This window comes from Leuciscus leuciscus (genome assembly GCF_965113295.1).
Source record: "Leuciscus leuciscus genome assembly, chromosome: 6".
NCBI classification, from domain to species: Eukaryota; Metazoa; Chordata; class Actinopteri; order Cypriniformes; family Leuciscidae; genus Leuciscus; species Leuciscus leuciscus.
The window spans coordinates 45,919,556-45,938,954 of NC_138730.1; the positions used below are offsets into that span (position 1 = coordinate 45,919,556).

Below are 19,399 nucleotides of genomic sequence, written 5' to 3' on the forward strand. Positions count from 1 at the left end.
ATTTCAACATATGCTCTGAAACACAGAGAGAAGAGACACCAGTTACTGAGGGTTAGGAGACAGAGAACATAATAAAACAAACCCCCGGTTTCACAGACAAGGCTTAAAATGCATGTTTGAGTTGTCTTAAAGGCCCTCTGGAATCAAAATGTCAGTATTTTAGCTTTTAGTATGAATATGTTAGCCTTAAGGTTATGAATAAGCTGGTGTGTTCCAAAACAATGGCAAAATTTGCATTTAGGAGATATAAGCATTAATAGTTAAGACCAGTTAACGAGGGTTATGAAACCCATATAGTTGATGCATTAACTAATGGGACCTTGTTGTAAAGTATTACCGGGTTTTCTGGTTCAAGAAAATAAAAAGGTAACACTTTACAACAAGGTTAACATTAACTATATTAGTTAACATATGAACAATACATCTAAAGCATTTATTAATCTTAAAGTTAAAGATAATCTCAATATTTGACTAATTTGTTCTTTAAAATCAAAAGTTAACAGTTTATGCATTGTGAACTAACATTAACAAACAATGAACAGTTGAATGTATATTAACTAATAAATATATTGCTCGCTGTTGATTCATGTTAGTTAATACATGAACTAATATTAAAGTCCCCCTTGTGGTGAAAATCAAGTTGTTTATGTGTCTATGTGGTGTTTTTAATACGCTTTAAGACAAACCATGTGTAAGTTCATAAGTCGACAGCATTGCTGAGTATTTCCTCCTTAAAACTGCAGTGAACCAAAGACAGTCTCAAACACACGCTTTGAAATCGCTGGTGTTTCTGACGTCACAAACTACCTTGTAACCAATCAGATCAACGTGTGATCGTCAACCAGTGGATCTCTGAGCTGAGCGAGTGAGTGGAGGCGGGGTGAATTTGCATATTCATAGAACCGCGCATACTAAATGAGGCAAGGGTGTCGAGTTTCAGCTATTTTAAGGTATAATTTTAAGGCATGAAGAAATAGTTTTCAAGGAAAAAACTATTTTGGTGATCAAAAATTAGTTTTAAGGGATAAAATTATTGACTACAGGGGGACTTTAACAAATGAGACCTTTATGTAAAGAGTTACCACAAAAACTGAACTAAAAGCAGTCAACAATTTGAAACTAAAAATGACACTGAAACTTAGACAACAAATAAAAAACAGAATGGAAACGCTATAATAACACTGAATCACACACACACACACACACACACACACACACACACACACACACACACACACACACACACACACACACACACACACACACACACACACACACACACACACACACACACACACACACACACACACACACACACACACACACACACACACACACACACACACACACACACACACACACACACACACTACCTGCGTGAACTTTCTTCAGTGTCTCGTATGTAAAGAAACTGATTCCTGCGTACGGCACGACGCCGAGGATGGTGGGAGTGAAGCCCCTGTAGATCGTCTTCAGCCCCTCCTCGCGAGAGATGCGCACGAACACGTGCATGATGTTACTGTACCTGAGGACCAATGACATCATCACACACTGACATCACACTCACGTTTCTTTACAGCAGGTGTTGCCTTAGCAAACTTCCAAGGACGCCTCACGATGACAAAACAAGCACTGAAAAACATCTGAAAATCAAGATGTTTCTAATTGTAATTCACTCCCTAAACAAATGTTTGTCTTTAAAGAACCAGGATTCCCACAGTCTTGGAAAACCTGGATGTCATCGTTGTCGCCGGGCGGAAACCTCATGCCTCAATTTTTCGACTTTTTTAAATACTTTTAAGAAAAATACTTTTTTTAACTATAAATCAATGCTTCTGGGGCCTGTACCATGAAGTCGGTTTCGGAGGATAGCCAGGTATGTTTCAGTTTAGTTTGCACCAACCCTGGGTTTTAGGCACCATGAAAGTGGTTTGGCTTTTAGCAGTGTTCATCGCCATAGTAACTCACGCTCCACGGCTAACCTGGTCCGGGTCAGGTTATGTTCCAGGTAAGAGATCTCAAACTGAAATTGGACCAATCAGCTGTGAGCAAAGGATAAAGTCACTCCACCTGTTTCTGCTCCAAATGAAAGGTCACTACATAGCAAATGATTTTTATAGAGAAAATCATCTGGCTTTTAGTAACACTTATTTAGAATAATAATTTTGTATGATTTAGATATTATTTATGTTATTATTAATCAATCACACATAGAATTTTAGTTGATCAATCATTACGCACAGTTTAAAGGAATAAATATATAAAGATAATATAAATACGCTTTAGAATCAATAGATTAAGCTATAAAATGACTTCATGTGAACCGTATTCAATTCAATTCTTCAAATGAATGACTTCAATTCAAATGTATAAACTAACTTCAAAACTTTTACTTGCACTGATATAGCAAGAATTTTTCTTTTAGGTGTCCTCTTTCATAGACAGCCATTTTCTTATTGCTGTGTAAATTAGTTTAAATTCCTAATATTTGTTAAATCTCGTAATATTCTGCAGAAGAGAGAAGTGAATCCCGCTGCTTCTCTCACAATAAATGAATCCCAAGTTTCACTCTTTCTCAGCATGTGATTGGCTGTTCGCTACTGATGTCACACCTAAACTCCTAAACTCAGGATCAAAGCCTGAGTTGACAGAGAAAGTTGATGATCAGCATCATGGTTCCATACAAAGCCTAGTTGGATTGGTTTGGTTTTGTCAACTCGAAACTAATCCCGTAACCCTGAGTTTGTTCAACTACCATCATGGTACAGGCCCCTGGTCTACTGTCCTACATGTTGTGACGTTTGGGTCACCTGTATGATTGCTCATATGACAGTAGATCAGAAGCAAGAATGAAAGTGAAGACATTTGTCATTTGATTTATTATCTTATGTTTCAGCACTTTTCTGGACTGATTTGAGCTCTTATTGTTTTTCTAAAGTTAATATGAACTGTAATTTACGCTTTAAGGATGTTATTTGTCTTTTTGAAAACCCAAAACAAATCTTTATAATCTACTGTTAACTTTAGTATCCGTTATTTTCACAAAGAGTTTCTTAAGAAAATACCAACTTTTATAGATTTATTATGTGAAGTAGAATATTTAATCAAATCACTAAGAATAATTGAAAATAATTGATAAAAGAAATGATTCTTTTTTAATGCACCCTGATTGAGACCCGTTTTGCTGAGGGTGTTTTTGTTCGTTTGATTTTTTCATTTCTTGGTTTCATTCTTTCCAATTTGTGCCATATGAGAATATTTCACTGTTCAAGAATGATTGAACTTGTTTAATGTACTTTTGTTGGAAATACTCTAGATTTCTAAAAGATGCGTGCTTGTAATATTTTCTTGAAATATTAATATTTTTCTATATAAAAAAAAAATTGACCAGAAGCATTAATTTATGGTTAAAAAAGTTAAAAATACTAGTATTTTTGTTACACACACCTAGCGTTTGTCTTCAGAAGGCATTGATTCATCCAGTGGGTTAGTCTGGATTTTTCAAGCAATGGCATTATGGTATTCAATGGCATTATATGGACTCACGGAGATGGATTATTTTCCTAAAAAAAACTTAGTTTGTATTTATCTGAAGAAAGAAAGTCATATACATCGGGGATGGCATGAGGGCGAGTACATGATGAGAACATTTCATTAAATTTTTTTCCCCTTAAGATAGATGGATGAAAGGTCTTACATTTCCTTGGGTGTGACGGCCATGCGTGCGCGGACCATGTCCAGTGGGTACGTGATCATGGCAGCCGTTGTTCCCGCCATCGAACCCGCCAGCAGCCGCGGCACAGGCGGTAGAGCTCTGGAAAACAGGACACTTTCACCATTAAATATAATTCATCCAAAAACGGCTTGTTTGGATATTATGGGATCTGTGGATATGAATGCCTCCAGAGCAAGACATCAACCAATAGATTTACATCATCACACCATAGGCCCCGCCCACCCTTGCACACACCTAGCTTCAGTCTAGTCTGTCATTTGCGTACACTGGATATGAGCGTTGAGTCGTGTCAAAAGCATTATAATGAATGCCGCTGTCTACACTGGATACAGATGCGCGTTCACTTTCTGTCCACACGATCGAGTCTGTCGATAACAGGACAAATGGAAGAGCAAATGAAAGCGTAAGGAACATTCGCTTTGCTCGTCCAGCTCATTTCTGTAGACTCCAGAATGATCCCAGCATCAGAAACAAGTGGATGGTTTATTTGAATGGCGCCCCGGATCGTGTTGGAGGATTGTATGTTTGTTTAACTTCTCATTTGTAAGTCGTTTTGGTGTTAATAAACAAATAAATGTAAATGCCCATGTAAATGTGCAGTGGTGAAGCACCAGTGACTCACTTGCCCTGGAAGCCGTAATGCTGTCCCAGAATCCTCTTGTATTGTTCATGTGCGCAGAACTGGATGGCAGCGTATGGAATAACGCGCACCATAGTGGCCGAGTTTCCCCTCCACAGACTGAAGAAGCCATCCTTGAGATATGTGCGGTAAATTAACCTGTACGCCTCCTGGAAATGACAAAATGTATAGATTTGTGACCCTGGATCACGTCACCAGTCACGAGTCGCACGGGTATATTTGTGGCAATAGCCAACAATACATTGTATGGGTCAAAATGATAGATTTTTCTTTTATGCCAAAAATCATTAGGATATTAAGTAAAGATCATGTTCCATGAAGATATTTTGTACATTTCCTACCATAAATATATAAAACATTTATTTTTGTGAGTGAATGCAGCACAATCGTGAACATAAATGGACAACTTTAAAGGAGATTTACTCAATGTTTAGATTTTTTTGCACCCTCAGATTCCAGATTTTCATAGTCGGACAAATATTGTCCTATCCTAACAAACCATACATCAATGAAAAGATTATTTATTCAGCTTACAGATGATATATAAATCTCAATTTGAAAAAAAATTACCCATGTTACTGGTTTTGTGGTCCAGGGTCACATATATGTATTTTATTCAAAGTGACTTACAAGTATTATTCAAGTATATCAGTTCATACATTCCTAGGAAATCGAACCCATGACGTTGGTGTTGCAAGCGGCCTGATCTACTGTTTGAGCTACAGGAATACAAACATGGCATTCATCACAAAATATATGAAGTCATCTGCAGACTGACAGATACATCAAACTTTTAAAGTAAAATTAAAACACTCACCTTAGCAGAGAATCTATTCGACGACACTGAAATGAGGAGATGAAGAGAAATATTTAGAGTTTCACTTAAAAAAAAAAAAAAGCTATTCAGCAATAAATAAACAAGAAATAAAGCACGAATATGAATTCCTGTGAAACATTTATTGTGCAACTACAAGGTTTATTTACAAAATTAGGGTATTATTCATACATCGTCATTCTTCAAAATGCCTGGATTTCAACTTTAAAATGTGGATTTACGTTTATAGTATAAAGATAAAAGGGTAAAAATAAATAAATAATCTTTTAGAGTTTAAAAATTTTTTTTTTTTATTTAGTTGTTTTTAAGGAACCCATTCAATATGACTATGCAATAATAATAATAGCTATTATTATTTTATGATGATTGTTTTTATTAAATATTATTTATAAGTTATAAAAATTAAACAAAACAATAAAGAAATACATTACTATAGTAATAATACCACTGCACTGTAAAATATATTATTTAATTAAATAATTTTACAGTAAAATTACACTAATAAACACTGTTTTCAAATAAGGCTTTTATTTTGGGCGGAACTTGTAGATTTTTGGGGGGAATTTTCGGAATTTTAAAGCTTCACTTTTGCTGACAACAGATCTATAAACAATTCTCATTACAGATTTGGGAAGTTGGTTGGCGCATTGCATTTTCAATTGCACGTTATAATTGACCCGAACTCATCGGATCTTACATGAATCACACAAATGACCCATTTTCGGTGAAAGGTGACAAGTTTGCACCCGTTAGGTGGACGTATAAAGTCAGTTCTCCTCAAGTTCACACGGGTGACATTAATGATAACTGAGATCTTACAGTGTGACATTAATGATAACTGAGATCTTACAGTGTGACATTAATGAGAACTGAGATCTTACAGTGTGACATTAATGAGAACTGAGATCTTACAGTGTGACATTAATGAGAACTGAGATCTTACAGTGTGACATTAATGAGAACTGAGATCTTACAGTGTGACATTAATGAGAACTGAGATCTTACAGTGTGACATTAATGAGAACTGAGATCTTACAGTGTGACATTAATGATAACTGAGATCTTACAGAGTGACATTAATGATAACTGAGATCTTACAGTGTGACATTAATGATAACTGAGATCTTACAGAGTGACATTAATGATAACTGAGATCTTACAGTGTGACATTAATGATAACTGAGATCTTACAGAGTGACATTAATGATAACTGAGATCTTACAGTGTGACATTAATGATAACTGAGATCTTACAGAGTGACATTAATGATAACTGAGATCTTACAGAGTGACATTAATGATAACTGAGATCTTACAGTGTGACATTAATGATAACTGAGATCTTACAGAGTGACATTAATGATAACTGAGATCTTACAGTGTGACATTAATGAGAACTGAGATCTTACAGTGTGACATTAATGATAACTGAGATCTTACAGTGTGACATTAATGATAACTGAGATCTTACAGAGTGACATTAATGATAACTGAGATCTTACAGAGTGACATTAATGATAACTGAGATTAGGGGTGTGCGATATGACGATTTTTGATCGTGGACGATTAAAATGTCTCCACGATCTGCTTTTGAAGAAATATCGTAGTATCGCGCATTCTCAGTTGATGTTCTGGCGCCTCTGTCCCAACATACTGAACAACGCGACGTATATTCAGATCAAATGTTAACGCAGCGGAACGGGACACTACAGTTCACAAAAGTTCATAATTTGCATGTGCTTTAATGCCTTGTCGGTTAAACATTTAATTCGCGTGCTGATGCGCTGTTCTAACATGTGCGTTTCTCAGCGCGTACATGCGAAGCTCACATGCACTAAAAGCCTGTCTACCAGCGCCTGAATACTGGTCTAGGTTATCTTTCGAGTCTTATTGTGCTAATACTGTCAAATACACACAAGGTTTACATAAACAAAGTCGGTGATGTCTAAAGTGAAAGCAAACTTGAGAAAATTGAGAGAAAATCTGCTTGTCAAATGCGTGTATAAAAGACGCGTCGAGTGCAGCTCTTAAAGAGACAGTAGTAATAGTATACACGCTGCCGTTTGTCCTTAAAGGAATAGTTCACCCAAACATAAAATGATCTCATTATTTACGCACTATAATGTTGTTCCAAGCCTGTATTAATTTACTTGTAATATTTTCTAATATTTTTCTAATATTAATATTTTGAAGAATGTGGCTATCCAAACAGTAGCTGGTCCCCATTGACTTCCATAGGAGAAACATATACTATGGAAGTCACATTCTTCCAAATAACTTTTATTTTCAACAGAAGAAAGAAACTTATTCGAGTTTAAAACAACTTGAGAGAGTAAATTATGACAATTTGAATTTTTAGGAGAACTATCCCTTTAATGTTAATAAAACAACAAAATGCAAAGAGAAAATCACTCACTGCTCTTGACTGATAACTTTAATAGTAGCTTTAATAAGTATCAATTTATAATTTATACAGTGAAGTCTATGTTTTGTTTTATTTTCATATTTGTTCATTTAATTACTTTCTTCAATGCTACTGTTAAATACACCTACTGTAGCTGAAAACAAAGCACTGTTTATTTAATTTGTATATTAAGTTGTGTGTGTAATGTGTATCTTTGATCTTAATATTTAATAACAAAGAAAATAATGACAAATATTTTTTTATCTTCGCCCGTCTGCCATTCTTTTTTATTTTATATTTTGTTACCTAAGGCTTTGTTTTTAAAATATGGACATTAGTTTGGCTGTAATGCTCAGTCACAAAATAGTAAAACCAACATAAAAAAGAATCGTGATAAAATCGTTAATCGTGATTTTCCTGAAAAAAATCGTGATATTATATTTTTACCATATCGCCCACCCCTAACTGAGATCTTACAGTGTGACATTAATGATAACTGAGATCTTACAGTGTGACATGGCTTACAGCGAGGATCATGTTCGTACAGTCTGACCAGCAACAATCGTAAAGGATGATAATAAATCGAACAGTGTGCACCCGGCTTAAGTGTATATTTTAAGTGTTTAAAATACTTCAGTGCCCTGCTAATGTGTAGTCAGTCACTCAGGGAAGGTTAATAAGAGTTGTTCTTGCCTTGGAAGATAATCTTGGTTCGATCCAGTGGGGCGACAGCGGTTTTAGCCACGGCTCCTGCAAACGCCCCCGAGAGCAGAGAGTTCAAGACCGACCGGCCCTGTTTAAAACCCTACACACACACACACACACACACACACACACACACACACACACACACACACACACACACACACACACACACACACACACACACACACACACACACACACACACACACACACACACACACACACACAGTTATGAAGTTATGATTCATGAATATTTTCACTTATAACCAAATAAATACCTCAATCCACATTTTCTAATAGTTAAACACACCCAGTGTTAATCAGTAAGAATGTGATGGGAGTAAACATGTCCAGGCATGACCACATACTGAGGCTTCTGGGAAGGACTCAAGCCTTCCCTCTAATCTTTATAAAGCAGAACAGGTTTATATTCACGCTCTTAATCCGTTTCCACACACAAACTCATGACCTGAATAATTGTCTGAATACCTTATTTATCAAACCTCAAGTCCCAGCATGCCGAACGACTGAACGACTACAGACTACAGATTCATCCGCCCTGTTCATCATTATATGAAGGATCCAACATTATCACGTCCCTTATAGAAGCAATTAAAAAGGTTCTCCACATGCTACAGACAGACTAGGGTATGGGATGAAATTAGTCTCAAAATTATTAACAAATGCATGCACAATTATCCATGAGCTTTATAAATATTGCAAATGTATCGTATAAAGCTCATGGATAATTGTGCATGCATTTGTTAATAATTTTGAGACTAATTTCATCCCATACTATGGCAATTTTGGCAAAATGCAGTTGTAATTGTGTTTAGAGCTGCACAATTGGCCAAAGTTTTGTGATTATATATCAATATGGCTAAAAAAACATTATTAATATTACTTAAAAAAATATAAAACTGACTAAAAGGCAATATTTGATATTTGAGTGAATTGCACTCAGCCATAATGTAATTTTGGTTTAATCCAGAGACTTTAACCTGTGAACCCTCGTAAAACACTGAGATGGCTGATGGGATTTACTGTAAACGAGACGATCAACAGCCCACATGGAAATAAAAACAAAAATATCATGCAAAATAATGAATGAGGGTCATGATAATAACTATAATAACAGCTAACTGAAATAGAAACCGACTCTTATTCTAAATATAAAAGTGGATGACATTATTTTGAGTATGAAATCGTCCCACATTTCTGGATAATCGTAGATTAAATAAAAATAGAATTATAATATTCTCTCTCAACACTTCAGTCAATATATTCACATGTCTTATTGTTATTATAAAACATTCATAACATGATACAAATATTAAATGTTCATTACAAATGTTACTTTATTGCATTACACATGAGCTGGTACTACATCACTGCTGGAACACTGGATTGACCAATCAGAAGACAGGAACAGGACTACATTAAACATTTAAGCACACAGTGACTCTACAGGAGCCGAGAGAGAAGAGTCACCGGTTAAAGAAAACACTTCGGTTATCTAGAGATCGAGACGACGAGGAACTTTCTTCCAACAGACATTTGATCCCAAGATCATTGATGGAAAGCTGAACTCATGACTGAAGCTCTCAGTCAGCTTGTAAATAGATGATGAGGTCACACACTTTCCACTGATATAATGGCCAATCCGTCCATTTAAACGGGTATTAGATGTTAAAGTGTTTTCTTGCATGCCATCTTAACCCTACTATGCAAATTTCGAAGGCCTCAAAATGATCAAAACTTTGATTAAAAACCTGTTGCACACAATCTACAGCAGTCCTTCTGTCATCTGATTGACAGCTCATACTTTTTTAGCAAGTAAAAGCCTTTAAAATATAATTGTAAAAACGTCCACCTTCAGCTCGTGGTTCACGTGTCCTTTTTTCTGTCAAATCTTTAATGATTTAATAGAATAAACTTAAAAACTTTGATATTGTCAGTAATGTTTTTAAGATGAACACTTGCTGGACTGAAGCAACTTCGGTTTACTTGATTATCCATACATCATTTATTAGAAATATCATGTTAAAATGTGAGTCTTAAATATGATCATCAGACTTTTGAGGAGGGTTTATTTGTTCATCTCTCAATCATTAAATGTAATGCAATACAATGATGGAGAGATGAACAAAATATGCTTTAAAAATAGTGTTTTGATCATAAAACTAAGCATTTAAATATCATCTGACTAAGACATTGGGAGATATAGAGTGACAACTGATATTTATGCGCATTTTATGCAAGTATCTTGTCATGATGTTATAAAGACCTCATTTTTTAACATTACAAGCATCAGCATTTCATAATGTTTTGTACATACAAATATCTGCACTAAATTGCATATTTTTGCTAAGTTTGAGCCTCTGAATAAAACGGAGCTGTTTATTCCTCCATATTGTCACTATATCAGACTATCTGAGCCATAAAAGCTGATGTATCAACAAAAAACACATGCATTTGACTGTTTTCATATGTTGTCAAATGTTTCAATAAACTGTTTAAAAAATAGACTATTATTTCATTTGTCAGGCTTTACAGGGTTAATCTCAACTATGAGTAATTCATTTGTGGTTTGACTTCCTGTAGACGGTAAACACTGTGACTCTTTCAATATAATCTTCTGTTCTTCCTGTTGCAGAAATAAAGGCCAGCCCGAAACACCTCACAAACCGGTTTCTACTTCTGCATTCTTTAACAACACAATGAATGAGGATTGATACGGTTAATGTGCAATTATTTCTACAGAAATACAACAGTTCTGTCATCATTTACAGGCCCGAATCCTCACGGATAAAGTCATACGGCTTCAGAACGACATGAGGACGAGTCAAGACATTTAAAATGTAAACGTAACCCTTGTGTTGTGTTGAAAACCCTGCAACACCTTTGGTGTTCCCGGTCAGAAATGACCAGCCTTTCTTGTAAATCTCTCATTATGCTTCATCATCACCAAATATTGCATTCAATCGTTTTTTGTCAAATTGTTTTCATTCAATTAGCACAGGTTTTGTATTTATTGTATTTATTTATTTTTTGAGTGAAAAAGGCATTATTTGTGGATAAATGTGTCAATATTCAACAAAATATGGGAAAAATTTGCACAGTTCATCACACTACTGTGGCTTTAGTGTTTAACCAGGAAGTTTGTATTTAAATACTTTTATTTTTTTACAAAATGGAACTGTAAATTGTTAACTGATTGTACAGATACATTTTATTAAATATTGCCAAAATAACCCACAAATAATGTTTTTTGGTCAAAACTTGTAATAAAAAAATCTAATAAAAAAAATCAAGTTGACAAAAAAAGACTGAATCCAATATTTGGTGATAATATAGTGTAATGAGAGATTTATACAAAAAAAAAAGTGTAGGCCGGTCATTTTTGACCTGGAACAGTAACAAGGTGAGGGGGACAAAAAAAAAAAAAAGAAAAAGAAAAGAAAAGAAAATCCTCTCCAAGACAAAATTACCCAATAGTCAGTCGGAACCAAATGGTGCAATCTTACTGGCTGTTCTCTGCTGTGGGCGTGTTCAGAAGTGAGTGCTCTTACCTCTGATTGGCTGGCGGCTGGGCGTGGCAGCACTTCACCCGGTGCCAGCGCCCCCTGGCGCTCCTGAACTGCATTACCCATGCCAACCTGATCCATTCATACACGCCAGCACACCGGGGGCTCGCCGGCTGACACGCTGACACTCACACCACACCTGGAGAGACACGACATTAATATTAGAATGTAGCATCACATCATATCCACCTTTTTCCTAACAAGCCTACTGCGTTTTAGATGATCGGTCAACTCAAAGATTAAGTTCAACTCAAAAAGACTGAAACAAATCATTTCAAAACATAAGGTTGCGCTACAAATACTCCTGATCCGTCAGCTGTGAAACTTCCTTCATGTTCTCGTGTTCAGACTTCAAGAGAATAACGTACCGCTTGGTATTTTAATGTGATGTGTAATTAATGCAATCGCTGAAATCTATTCCTCCTGATTATTTTCTCTTTTTTTCTTTGTATTTCGCTGTAACAGTATGAAAAAAGACAACATATACTAGGCATTAGTGATGCACGATATATTCATTTTTAATGTTATCGGCTCGATAAGAAAATTTGGCTGATATCTTAAAGCTGATAAATAATGTATTATTTCCTTCAGTTGAGACCCTTCAGATGCGCACAGTTACACATGATGGTTTTAAATGCTTGAAATAAGTTTGTTATAATGTGACCCTGGACCACAAAACCAGTCACATGGGTCAATTTTTTTAAATTGAGATTTATACATAATTTGTAGCTGAATACATAATCTCTCCATTGATGTGTGGTTTGTTAGGATAGGACAATATTTGCCTGAGATACAACTATTGAACATCTGGAATCTGAGGGTGAAAAAAAAAAAAAAAAAAAAAAAAAATTCGAAACATTGAGAAAATCTCCTTTAAAGTTGTCCATTAATGTTCACGATTGTGCAGCATTCACTCGCACAAATAAATGTTTTATATAGTTACAGTAGGAAATGTACAAAATATCTTCATGGAACATGATCTTTACTTAATATCCTAACGATTTTTGGCATAAAAGAAAAATGTATAATTTTGACCCATATAATGTATTGTTGGCTATTGCCACAAATATACCCATGTGACGTGTGACATGTGACTGGTGACGTGATCCAGGGTCACATATAGGCTACATAAAATTATAATGAGAACATCATTATCATTGTGTGTTTGGGACATGGTGAGACTTTTGCTTTTGTAATCAGGCTCTCAAAAAAATTATATAAAATTTGGATTTAGATTTATCGGCCAACATATCGTTTATCGGCTTTCGAATATACAGAATTATCGGGTCATAATTTTAATATCGGTGCATCTTACTGGGCATCTGTGCTCTGCTCTGCTTAATTTATATTACAACTCGTGAATAATTCACTGCACCAAGTAAGAATCTTTCATTTTTCTCCCCAAATCCTCACGTCTCTTTCCAGGTTAGTTTTCACACGGATGCTTTAAAATGTCATCGTCTCCTCTTTCCACTTCTAATATCAGCAGCGTTACTGGAATGTTTCTAAAGCTGGGAAACACAATGTTTATTCTCTGTCAAAATTACGGAAATCATTTTGAAATATTATTGAACATTTTTGATTATGGCAACGCATGTTACATAATACAGACATATATTAATTACTCAGTGATATTTAATATTGCTGAAGAAATAAATCAAGCTTTTGGGGTTATTCATGGTCTAATTTGTGAAAGCTTTTACACTTTTTTTTTTTTGCACAAAAAAAAAGCAAATCTTGCAAATAATCCTACAAAAAGTTTGTTTATGCAAAATATACAATCAGATTTTTTCTTTTGATTTTGAAGTGACATGTCTTTTTATGTGATTATCTATGTGTATTATCAATCATATTCACAAGATTTTCATCACAAGACAGATTATAACCATAAATGGCAAATACTGAATTATTAATAATTAATGTGTGTTCAATGAACAGTTTTGATTAAATGAAATTCCCTCATTCAGCAAATAAAAAGTGAATTGGTTTGCAGAAGCAGGTCAGAGGAGCTGATATGTGACATGCCGACAGGAATCCAGAAGCGCCTGGATCGAATCACATCTGAAAGGGTCACACAGATGGACCTCTAATAATAGCACGAATGCTGAATTATTCAAGGTCCTGGAAGCCTGTGAGACGAACAAGGCCTGAGCAACACAGCTTAATATAGCAAACAACTTAATATAATCTTCTGAATGTAATCTATGCATGATTTATTCTGCTAGTGGTTCTGTGACACTCGTTAGCAGCACAATAATAACAGAAGTGATCAAGACGACGTTTATAAGGTGTTGTCAATGACTACTTTTATGATTGATAATAATGCGCTTTTTGGAGCTTCAAAAACTCGGGCACTATTCAATGCCATTAAAGCTGGGAAGAGCCAGGATATTATTAAAGGGGTGGTTGATTATGATTTGACTTTTCTAGCTTTAGTTAGTGTGTAATGTTGCTGTTTGAGCAGAAACAACATCTGTAAAGTTACGACGCTCAAAGTTCAAAGAAAAGGGAGATATTTGCTTTTAAAGAAATCACTTTTTAAGGACTACAACAAACGGCTGGTAGAGACTACACCACATTCCTCCCGGGTTAGTGACATCACCAACCCTAGAATTTACATAAACCCCGCCCCCTGAACACGATTTATAGATTATCAAGACAGAATATGCTAATCAATGACTAGAAGATAACTCACATAAGCTACATACATTCATCAACTAACCATTCAGAAATGTTGTCTACATGTTGTAAAAGTGTTTGAAATGTTCAGTGCATGTGTGTGTGAGGTAAAAGGACACAAGCTCTTGAAGCTCCGCCCCCTGTGCCGGGAGCAGCAGTTCATTTGCATTTAAAGGGACAGACACAAAAACTGTGCGTTTTTGCTCACCCTCAAAAAGTGACAACTTTAACATGCTGTATAAAAATATCTGTGGGGTATTTTGAAGCTTCAAAAACTCAGGCACTATTCAATGCCATTACAAAGCTGGGAAGAGCCAGGATATTATTAATATAACTGATGAAAAGAAGAAAATCATACACCTAGGATGGCTTGCGGGCAAGGAAATTATGGGATAATTCACATTTTTGGGTGAACTATTCCTTTAAACATTAGGAATAGTTGGGAATCCATTAGGGCTCTTAGTCAAAAAGTGTGCGTATTTGGAGAAATATTGATTTATCATCACATGTTTGCAAAATGTTTCATCATACAGAATTATTAACACCATTTCTATTCATGTTTCACTGAATTATGCAATCTGAAGAGCGTTCAGAACAAGGCTCTGTCTCTCACGTTACTGGTTTGATCGGATTAATACAAACACTCGATGGTAGTTTAAAGTGAGTTTTGAGTAAAAGTGTATTATTTCAGATAATAGGTGGATTAATGTAGTGTGGGATGAAAGTGGTAATAAAGGCTATAATAAAGGCTAATAATGGCTAAAATACAAAAAAGAATAACAATAAAAGAATAATGAAGATTAAGTAATTAAGGAGTGAAAGGTTCGTCGAGTGAGAACAATAGAACGTGAATTGATCAGATATTAGACAATCGCTTGCAAATGTGTGTTTAAAGGGCAATACAATATTTTATTAGCATCTCATTAGCCTTCATATGCTTCATAAAATGCATAATTTTTGAGATATCATCCTCAGATTTGAAATGAAGAATGAGCAGACTTGTGGCTTCAGCCTAATTGTGTTTATAAGTTGTTATACCACACATACACATGTTATTTTTATACATTTAAAAACATATTAATTAATATTTTCATTTTATGTTTGAGCTTATATATGAATGAACGAGGCATTTATATATATCTCCATATTAATAATAGTCTGAGTAATTCGTGAACTGTAAACTCTCAAGTGTTAACTTTCTAAATATATGTTGGTTATGTGTCTATTCAAATTAATTATGAGCAGCAAACTTTTTATTTTGGGCATGTCATTTACGCCCCACTTGCCAAAATGGGGGGTGTTTGGTAATGGGTTTAAGACAGGAGAAAACATGAGGTCTATTCTGTGCGTGGAGGTGAACTGGAGCCAGAAGATCAGTGTGTGAAAGGTCCTTCACGCTGACACACATTCAGTACACACACACACACACACACACTAAACCCCCACGCGCTCGATCACACCTGACTATTCAGAGTGACTTTAGTAATTCACGATTAGGTCTTTCACGCTACAGATTAACAGCTTTTCAAACCCTGGGTTAACCAACATTTCACAATTGAGATTGTCATGCATGAAACTGTCATTTTTAATCTTCTGTAAACTCATTTAGCTTTCCATGTTTCACACGGTTCTTACAAATTGTTGAGAAATCTTAAAAGCCCCCCTGTGGTGAAAATCCAGCTTTTAATGTTGTTTATGTGTGTATGTGGTGTTTTTAATACGCTTTAAGACAAAGCATGTGTAAGTTCATAAGTCGACAGCATTGCTGAGTATTTCCTCCTTAAAACTGCAGTGAACCAAAGACAGTCTCAAACACACGCTTTGAAATCGCTGGTGTTTCTGACGTCACAAACTACCTTGTAACCAATCAGATCAACGTGTGATCGTCAACCAGTGGATCTCTGAGCTGAGTGAGTGAGTGGAGGCGGGGCTCATTTGCATATTCATAGAACCGTGCATACTAAATGAGGCAAGGGTGTCAAGTTACATTCAAGATATTTTAAGGCATGAAGAAATTTTTTCACGGAAAAAACTTTTAAATACGTAATTTTGGTGGTCAAAGATAAAATTAGGCTATTGACTACAGGGGGACTTCAATGCAAAATGCAATGCAACTTGATGCACATTGACACAAATCTTTACAATAACAATAATCATATAACATGAACTAATTAAAGTTCAATTTAAAACAACATTTGTGGGATTCTGTTGATCTAAAATGGGTTTTTTTTTTTTATGTAGATTCATTTTATATTTCTTAGTATGTGCATCTCAAAAGTTCCTGTAAGCTGAAAATGTTTAGTTACTTTTTTTTTACAGTGCATCACACTAGCAAGATAACCTAGGATTGTTAACCCAGGGTTAAAAATGAATGACACAGGGTTAAAGGATCTCAAGTGTGAAAAGGTTTTTTAACGATTAGGTCACCAAAGCAACTGATCTGTTTTCTCATTGGGTTGAAGTGTGGGACTGTTTCCAACACCCCTCCCGCTCGCCTCGCTCTATCCCAGTCTTTTATGTTCCCTGAGGATCAGATGACAGACACACTGAAAGCCTATTGTGATTCGCAAAGAGCGAAAATACAGACAACCAACAAAAATAACGACAGTGTTTAACAAACGGCGACGGTATAAACACAAGAAACATCTTATATTGAACTGCACACAGTAATGCATGCATAAAAATTGCTTAAAAACTGATGTTTACATGCGAAGATGAATATGATCATATTCCAAATATGATCATTCTTGTGCATGGAAACCTAAAATTGATACCGCATTCATTTTCATGTATACATTGTTACTACTTTTTATACTGGCTATTTATTAAAATCAATTGTTGATTATTCCATTCGAAACATTTTTATTTTATTTTATCACTATTTTTATTATTTATTTGGTTTAATCTTGTTGTTTTTTTACACTGTTTTTCTCACAAATTTTGTTTTCCTCCAGTTTCATGTGTTATTTATGAAACATTACATAAGATTTCTCTTGTTGGAAACTCAAAACAGATATCAAATACAACACACTAGCCAACATCAGCCAAATAATAATACTTCTTTATGAAACATATCAATCATTAGTCTATTTTGCTAAATCAGCCAAGGATTATATCTTACCAAGTAAAAGCTTCAAATACAAAATACCTGTCATCACCAATGAACCATAAAGGCTTGTTTATGAAACGTATCCAGATTAATTTACAACCACTGAACATGTAAATCCATCAAATAAAACACTTGTCAACACCAAAACAGATCATAAATGCCTATTGTCCTCTAACATACCAGGATTGTTTACGTTGTTTGTTTAGCAAAACGACGTCAACTGAAAATAGTCCATTGTTAAATATTTACTCGGACACAGATATGAACTCATGACACAATTCTCAAAGTCAATATCAAAGTGCTTTAGCCTTTTTAACCAGTTAGCAAAACAACTGTTATTAGCATTAGATTTTCAATGGAGCTTCTGGCTTACCTGACAGTCTGACAGCACCTGTTGTGGCTCTGCGGAAAGATCGAGAACAAAAACACCAACTTTAATGGAATCTGATAGCAGTCTCCTCAAACATTCCCATGGTGTGTTGGACTACTGACCTCATACACAAATATATGATGAAGTGATAAACTCCAGTCACCATCCACTTACATAAACAGTAACGTTAGCCAGTCACCATCCGCTGACATAGAAAAACAAGCTCGCGTCAAACCACACGAGTCAGTTCTGCGGGAAAGCTGGTTAAACACATCTTACTCCACTTTTACTGCTGCTGCTGTGACTTTGAGCTGGTTTACTTGCACATTTCACGCGTCTGCTGTGCTGTCACACACTAGCATGCGAGCGTTGAAGGGCGAGTCCGCGTGCATTGTGGGAGTTGTAGTACAGAACGGGAGCGCGCTTGACGTGGATAGGCTCGCTCGAGGGGCGTCAAAGCGGGTAAACTTTAGAGAGGGTGGGGTTTGAAGTTTAAGAGAGAACAATGCTTCATTTTGGTATAAATAAGATTTTTCCGATAGATAGGCATGAATAAACCTGCCGTCATCATGTTTCCCGTTCTTTCCGACAATAAAGCATGCGACGTGCTGGTAATCACGACTTAACAAGTGGGAAAGTAGGAAGTTTCCGATAGCACGTGATTGCAACGTTAAAGTCTGTAATGCTGAGAAAGGCGTGGACATGATTTGGACATGATGATACCATGGTCTTATCAGGGCGTGGCATATAATTACTATGGTATTCAGAACAGTACCATGGTATTATCAGGAAGTGGCATATAATTACTATGGTAATTGAGAACAGTACCATGGTATACATAAAATACACTCTTATATCAGATCAGATGTACTATAATAGTGGCACTTTATTAATTTAAATGCACTGAAGAAACATTATTCTTTTGCAGAAAAGGGTTAGTAGTTTGTTGTATATTTTTGTCATTTTAATTACTTTAAAAAAATTATGTAGTCTTTATTATTTTTACTTAAGTTTTAGTTATTTTCGTACATCAAGTTAAACTAAATGAAATAAAAGTACCTGAAAAATATTTTAATATTTAATTTGAGTTATTTTAGTACATCAAGTTAAACTAAATGAAATAAAATATAGCTGAAATAAATTAAATATTAAAATAACTTTAATTTCAGCTAGTATTATTTCTAAAATAACTAAGATTACATATTAATCAAACTTTTTAGTTATTTTAGTACATCAAGTTAAACTAAATTAAATCAAACTGAAATGAAATGAATGAGCTGAAATGAAAGTTATTTTAATATTGAAATTTATTTATAATATATTATTTTTATGGTGA

At 35.1% G+C, this 19,399-nt stretch overlaps 1 protein-coding gene and 1 long non-coding RNA gene across 4 annotated transcripts in view; one reads left to right on the forward strand and one right to left on the reverse strand.

Annotated features, from left to right (window-relative positions):
* The window catches only part of slc25a42 (solute carrier family 25 member 42), a 22,235-nt gene extending 3,766 nt beyond the window's left edge, over window positions 1–18,469 (reverse strand). Inside the window, exons 1-8 of one of the 3 annotated variants that reach the window (XM_082173198.1) lie at window positions 18,238–18,469; window positions 18,067–18,095; window positions 11,891–12,044; window positions 8,308–8,419; window positions 5,194–5,219; window positions 4,359–4,525; window positions 3,698–3,814; window positions 1,374–1,525 (exon numbers count right to left, since the gene is read on the reverse strand). In XM_082173198.1, the coding sequence (XP_082029324.1) occupies window positions 1,374–1,525; window positions 3,698–3,814; window positions 4,359–4,525; window positions 5,194–5,219; window positions 8,308–8,419; window positions 11,891–11,986 (670 nt within the window). In that variant the 5' untranslated portion in view covers window positions 11,987–12,044; window positions 18,067–18,095; window positions 18,238–18,469. Of the gene's footprint in view, window positions 1–1,373; window positions 1,526–3,697; window positions 3,815–4,358; window positions 4,526–5,193; window positions 5,220–8,307; window positions 8,420–11,890; window positions 12,045–18,066; window positions 18,096–18,185 lie in introns of all 3 variants that reach the window. The other 2 variants (XM_082173199.1, XM_082173197.1) reach the window with 2 other exon arrangements.
* LOC309501261 lies at window positions 1,797–3,665 on the forward strand. The gene is made up of 2 exons (XR_014206827.1): window positions 1,797–2,643; window positions 2,694–3,665. It is a non-coding gene; the product is annotated as an uncharacterized lncRNA (long non-coding RNA).
* Window positions 18,470–19,399: the final 930 nt, after the last annotated feature.